At 48.4% G+C, this 6,534-nt stretch overlaps 2 protein-coding genes across 8 annotated transcripts in view; one reads left to right on the plus strand and one right to left on the minus strand.

Annotated features, from left to right (window-relative positions):
* The window catches only part of aars2 (alanyl-tRNA synthetase 2, mitochondrial (putative)), a 29,247-nt gene extending 24,567 nt beyond the window's left edge, over window positions 1–4,680 (minus strand). For all 3 annotated transcript variants that reach the window (XR_001290566.1, XM_005748610.2, XM_005748609.2), the window contains exons 1-4: window positions 4,245–4,680; window positions 3,747–3,935; window positions 3,520–3,665; window positions 3,259–3,450 (exon numbers count right to left, since the gene is read on the minus strand). Coding sequence is in view for 2 of the 3 variants with exons in the window: in XM_005748610.2 (XP_005748667.1) it covers window positions 3,259–3,450; window positions 3,520–3,665; window positions 3,747–3,935; window positions 4,245–4,673 (956 nt within the window). In the remaining variant the exon portion in view is untranslated. The remainder of the gene's footprint in view (window positions 1–3,258; window positions 3,451–3,519; window positions 3,666–3,746; window positions 3,936–4,244) is intronic.
* The window catches only part of alg13 (ALG13 UDP-N-acetylglucosaminyltransferase subunit), a 19,768-nt gene continuing 17,875 nt past the window's right edge, over window positions 4,642–6,534 (plus strand). For 3 of the 5 annotated variants that reach the window (XM_005748605.2, XM_005748606.2, XM_005748607.2), the window contains exons 1-4: window positions 5,074–5,208; window positions 5,852–5,935; window positions 6,010–6,060; window positions 6,136–6,182. In XM_005748605.2, coding sequence (XP_005748662.1) covers window positions 5,089–5,208; window positions 5,852–5,935; window positions 6,010–6,060; window positions 6,136–6,182 — 302 coding nt within the window. In that variant the 5' untranslated portion in view covers window positions 5,074–5,088. Of the gene's footprint in view, window positions 4,701–5,073; window positions 5,209–5,640; window positions 5,701–5,851; window positions 5,936–6,009; window positions 6,061–6,135; window positions 6,183–6,534 lie in introns of those variants that run through there. The other 2 variants (XM_013914806.1, XM_005748608.1) reach the window with 2 other exon arrangements.

Raw genomic sequence — 6,534 nt, forward strand, 5'->3', positions numbered from 1 at the left:
GGAGCAGACCCCACCTCTCCAGATCTTCATATATCTTCTTGTTCGCCTGATTATAATTAACTTCATATAACAATGCAGGGTCTTTTGTCAGCAGGATCCCCAAATACTCCATTTGAGATTGATGCCATCTGAATCTATATCTTGCTACCAATTGTCTTGAGGGGTTAAAAAAAAGAACGTCAAGATGTGAGTTTTTTGAATGTTTAGTCTATAACCAGACAGTCTGCCATATTCTTCCAGTATTTCCATAGCAGAGGGATTCCCTCTTCCAGGTTTCCTAGTGTTACCAGCATACCATCCCCGTTGTAACCCCCTCAAGGTTCAAGGTTCTTTATTTGTCACATGCATAGTTATACAAGTATAACACACAGTGAAATGTAGCCTGACACGCTCCTCGAGTGTCTTCCCTGATGCATTGAGCCAACGGCTCAATGAAAAGGTTAAAGAGCAGCGGGCTCAACGGGCAGCCCTGCCTGCAGCCACGTTGTAGTGTTACCCGATTTGAAAGGCTTCCATTAACTTTGATCCTCGCTGTTGGACACATATAAATCATTCGTATACACTGAATAAACCCGTCACATAGCCCAAATCTCTTCAACACATGAAACAGAAACTCCCACCCGACCGTATCGTATGCCTTTTCCGCATCAAGCCCAATGAGAACTGTTCCAGTTTTCCCTTTAAGTATCTAGTCAATAATATGAATGGCCCTTCTGATATTATCGTGTGTTTGTCTGTTACCAATGAAGCCTGTTTGATCCTCCAGCAGTCGATAAGAGGTCTATACCCTCTGGGGTCAGTTTTATCCTTCCCTGCTTTTGGTATGACAGAGATATACGCCTCCCGCCACGATGGTGGGAGCGCCCCCCCACTCAGAGTGTAATTAAAAGAGGCCTTTAGTAGTGGGATTAAGGGTTCCCTCATCTGCCTATACCACTCTGGTGGGAATCCATCACATCCTGGGCTTTAAAAGTCTTGAGTTTTGAGATCCCAATGTTGAGCTCTTCTGCTGATATTTCTCTGACGAGTTTTTCATTCTGCTGCTTACCTATAAATGGCAGATCTAAGCTGGATAAGAAATTCTGAATCTTATGGTAAATGGCCTGTATTTATATAGCCCAAAGCGCTTTACACATACAGTCACACACACATTCACACACTGGTGATGGCAGCTACATTGTAGCGCATTGACAGAGGCGAGGCTGCCGGACACTGGCGCCACCGGGCCCTCTGACCACCACCAGTAGGCGACAGGTGAAGTGTCTTGCCCAAGGACACAACGACCGAGACTGCCGGAGCCGGGGCTCGAACCGGCAACCTTCCGATTACAACGCGAACTCCCAACTCTTGAGCCACGATCGCTCATCCGCTTTACCCGGTTGTGTGTATAGCTCAGCGTAATATTCTTCAAATGTGCTCTGAATTTCTTCGAGTTTATTAGTTATCTTATTTGTTTTTAGATTTCGAACTTTATGAATGTTGTTGCCTCCTGAGTCTCCATGATAATAGCCTAGCAGCTTTGGGTCCTGCCTCATACCACCGTTGTCTATTATATTTTAATTTTCTTTCAATTTCTTCACTTAAAATTTTGTGGATCTCCTGTTTAACCGGCCTCATCTGCTCCAACACGCGGGGGCACCTTGTAACGGTGTGCAGTTGCTCCAATTTTTGCTCTCACCTTCTTTAGGACTGCACATTTTGCAATAATTTTACCCCTAAGGCATGCTTTAGCTGCTGGTCATGATGTCGGTTTGGATATGTGGTGAGAGGGAAACATGAAGGTGATACAAATCATACATATATACCAACAACACAGTGTACATCACTGTCACAACAGCGTTTGTTTTAGTTCAAAGGCTTTATGGTTTTTCCTGTAATACCTGGTGGTGTAGTCGGTGATTTTTTGTCAGTTCAGCCTTTTATATTATGTTTAACCCGAGTGACCACCCGGTCAGCTGGTGGGTAACAGGCATCTCCAAAAACGTTAGAGCACTTATGCAAATATGTGATGTCTTGATGAGTCGAGCAGATATTTGAAGTTTACACAGAAACATTCTCACATGAAAATATCTTAAAAGTTTATTTTGTGACCCAGAAAGAGTAATATTTCAAACTCCGCCCCTCTGTGTTCCTCCGCCACTGCTTCCTTTGAGTTTTGGACCAAATGCATTCTGGGATATTGCATTTCGTCATTTCGAGCTGATTGGAGACCAAAACAGCCAATCAGATTTTTTTGCATCCAAGTCTGTGATTGGCTGGTTTTGTGGCACAAATATAACGGTGTAGAGAAAGAGTTGAGCGCACACGGGCAGAAATGTTGAGAGCGCGAGCAACACAATGCGAGCGAGCGCAAATGCAAAAACTGAGTGAGAGGGGCTGCTGTTGTGTGTGTGTGTGTGTGTGTGGATAATAGCAAACACTGAAATACAGTTTTTGCACGCAGCAATGAATTTTGTTCACTCAAATTCAGCTTTTCTTCGCTCAAAATAAATTTCTCCTCAAAATGAAACACTTGCACCTGCAAACTTTTTTTACGTGCGCCCAGAATAGTGGCACAAAAATGACGCCATATTTCTGGGGCTAGCTTTAAACCCAATCCTCATAGTTAATCCCGAATAATCAGATAAATCTCTGTCCTATTAAACAATCCTTCACTCTGTGGAGGTCTTTACTAAAAGTAAAACAATAATCAATCCTCGAGTACATATCACGTCTCGCTGAATAAAATGTAATGCGTTCATTTTTGTGTAAATATCTCCAAATATCTATAAGCCCCAACTCAGCATTGTTTATACTTGTTTCTCTAATTTAGTTCCCCTCCGGTCTCGGCTAGTTGTATCCCATTTTGGATGGAGAATTGAAATCTCCTGCACATATACATGTTCCAACACTTTCTGCGGCAATAAGACTGAATATCTCCTTAAAGAACCCTGTACTACTACCAGGGGGTGCATATATATTACACAGCGTGACGTCTTCCTGTTCCATTTTCCCTTTCACCAACACAAATCTTCCCTCTTTATGTTCTCCAGTAAACTCAAAAGCTTGTTTGGTATCAGAATGGCCACTCCTCTTTTTTCCCCAGTTCTATGTGAGGCATAATAAATATTTTTGATCCCCGTTCTCTTCCACTCCTCATGTTCTTCGTTTGATATTTTGATTTTTAAACTTTGAAACTATCTTATGACTAAGGTAGTCTCATGTGGACTAAAGTGGTCTCAGGCAGATTAAAAGGTCTAGGTGAGTCATGTACAGTACCTGTTGTACTGCATAAAGACCAGGTTCCAGATCTCCACCACCTCTGGGCTGTCAGCGTTGACGAGCGCCGCCGCCTCTCGCCCACCGACGTGGTCGTAGTGGATCTCGGTGCAGGGACCACAGGGCCCCGTGTCCCCCATCTCCCAAAAGTTGTCCTTGAGTCCGAATGGCAGCAGACGGTGGGTGGGGACCCTGAAGGGACAGCAAGGGTCAGCTGACCTGTAGCAGTGCGGCCCCAGCTGCAGACAGATGTGCACCTACCCGATCTCCAGCCAGATGTTCCGTGTATCCTCATCCGCTGGCAACCCTGCTGCTGCATCACCGCCAAAATAAGAGACATACAGCCTGTCAGCAGGTATCCCGTAATGCTCTGTGAGGAGGCTCCATGCCATCTGACACGCTTCCTCCTGAGTGCACACAGAGCAGAGTGAGCCTCTTTTAAACAGGAAGTAAACTCCCACCTTAAAGAAAACAGGAAGTGGACCCACCTTGAAATAGTCTCCAAACGACCAGTTTCCCAGCATCTCAAAGAAGGTGTGGTGGTAGCCGTCCCGGCCCACGTCATCCAGGTCGTTGTGTTTGCCGCCGGCTCGGACGCATTTTTGGCTGTTGACCACGCGGCGGTACGACGCCATGTTGCTACGAGGGTCCGCTGTGCCCAGGAAGATGGGCTTGAACTGTGAGCGCCACACAAAGATGGAGAGAAGGCTCTGATTGGTTAAATCACAAGGTTTTTTTAAAAAGTGCTTCTCACACGCGCGCGCACACATTAAAACATCATACACACAGAAGGACATATACGCAGACCACTTCCTCCCCCGCCATCTGTGTTTACCTGCACAGGTGTGACAACTGTTGTTAATCTGGACTAAAATATTCAATAAAACGAAACATCAATAAAGTTTAATCGATCCGCAGTCAGCCTCTGACAGGCTCTTATTTTGAAATCTCCCGGTACCCCCGGACCGGGTCGGGTCTGTACTGACCTGGTTCATCCCGGCGTTGACGAACAGCAGGCTCGGGTCTCCTCTGGGCCGGACCGGGGAGGACGGGACCGGCAGGTGTCCGTGTTTGTCCCGGAAAAACTCCACGAAGGCGCTCCGGACCCGGGCGGCGGGCAGCGGCGGCGGTGAGCCGCTGAAGGAGCGCTCTGAGGCGGCGGAGAGGAAGCCCGGCGTCCCGCTGAGCGGCCGGAGCCTCCGCAGGAGCAGCCTCATCATCCAGATCACAGCGAGCCGAGCCGAACCGGTACCGCAAGGACTGCAAGCTGCCAAGACACGCATGCGCACAGCCAGCCGTTTCTTCTTCTCGTGAGGGTGTAAAACCGTCAGAGCTGCGCCGCCACCTGCTGGTGTCACGGTGGAACCGCAGCGTGACGTCATACACAGCTGAGCGCAGGTTCTCCTGCAGAACATCAGCTGATCACGGAACCAGAGAAAAAGGTGACGTCACGGGTCCCCGTCGGAGAGTAACTAAGAACTTGTACTGCAGATTGAGAGTACAGCTGTCTTTAAAGTCACGCAGCAGCGCGTTTCTGCTGTTTCATTGTTTACGCCTCTTGTCCTCGGCCTGGAAGCTGCTGTCCCCGCGTGAATCTCACTGACACGTCGCTCCGTGTTATAAACACAAGTAAAACATCAGCAACCAGTCACATAATAACACAAACATGACGTTAAACAAAAAGCAGCGCTGGTATTTCCGAGCCCGGGCCGGTCAGCGAAGGCCTCAGCAGCACCGCGAGGCTCCGCGCGCCCATCAGACCTGATTAATCCCACCTGAGCTCGCGGGCTCGCGGTTCAGTCCGTGTGCAGGTGACGGAGCGGCGGCGCGATGCAGAAAGGCCTGAAGAAGTACTTCGTGAACATGGACGAGTACCTGTGCAGCCTCGGCCTGTACCGGAAGATGGTGGCACGCGATGCGTCCAGCCTGTTCCGGGCCGTGTCCGAGCAGGTGAGCTGGGTGGCGGGAGGGAGGCGTACCGAGTACAGTTACGGTGTGAGGGAACTTTGTTTAAACTCTGGGTCAAACTGGGCGAGGTCAAAGGTCACAGACGTCAGTGCACACAGTTTCATTCCGCCGCACAAAGCAGGTCTGCGGAGAGTGTGGGCCGAACCAGAACCAGGAGGCAGCGAGCTCATGAGGAGGGACAGCAACACTAACACGTGTCACTAACACGTGTCAGCTTCACACAGTCACCTGTCCTCAGGTGTCTGTGTGAAGCTCCTCCCATCAGCTTCGCTTGTTACTCTGAGTAATCCATTACCTGTGACTCTTACCTCAATGGGAGTGTAGTGGATTACTTTTCTCCTGCAGGAAGAGATTGTCACTCTTGTGTTTTGTTAGAGGTGCAACTTCCTGTTTCCTTCCCGCTGAGGCGTTTGGCAGGTTCCCCAGGAGCGACACACCTGAGCTCACCTGAGCTTTGCTGCTCAGCAGTCTGAGGTTGTCCCTAACTCGTCCCCCTGACTGTTAGTGACGGCTGTTTGTCATCTCTGAGCGGTTTCTGGGTGTGTGCGTCAGCGTGATGGCGACCCGCGAGGCTAACCTCAGAAAAACTGTTCTCGTGTGTGTGTGTGTGTGTGTGTGTGTGTAGTTGTATTTCTCTCAGAATTACCATCAGAAGATCCGTCAGGACTGCGCTAACTTCATGAGAGCCAATAGATGCAACTTTGAGCCGGTGAGTTCAGAGTATTCTGAGTATGAGAGAAATACTCAGTTACTTCATTGTGCTGTGTTTTCTGTCCTCTGCAGTTTGTTGAAGGCTCGTTTGAGAAATACCTGGAACGTCTGGAGGATCCAAAGGTGAATATCTCTGACCTTTGACCTTCAGTCAGCTGTTCACCTGCAGGCAGTGTGTTAACCTGTGTGTGTTTTCAGGAGACGGTGGGTCAGGTGGAGATCAAGGCTCTGTCTCAGCTGTACAGGTGAGTGATGCAGGTATGCTGTGTTTTCTTCGATGACCTCAAAGCAGTCACGGCGTGTTTTGAAACCAGCTGACCTGAGGGGTGTGGCTACTAAACCAGAATTTTCCTTTTGTTTCTTTTTTTGTTTTATACCATCCTAAATCACAATACAATTTTATTTATATAACGCCAAATCACAACAAGCAAGCACTTTGGCGACAGTGGGAAGGAAAAACTCCCTTCTAACAGGAAGAAACCTCTGGCAGAACCGGGCTCAGGGAGGGGCGGGGCCATCTGCTGTGATTGGTTGGGGTGAGAGAAGGAAGACAGGATAAAGACATGCTGTGGAAGAGAGACAGAGGTTAATAACAGA

This window comes from Pundamilia nyererei, unplaced genomic scaffold (assembly GCF_000239375.1).
Source record: "Pundamilia nyererei isolate P.nyererei 1_Seehausen unplaced genomic scaffold, PunNye1.0 scaffold00225, whole genome shotgun sequence".
Taxonomy (NCBI): Eukaryota; Metazoa; Chordata; class Actinopteri; order Cichliformes; family Cichlidae; genus Pundamilia; species Pundamilia nyererei.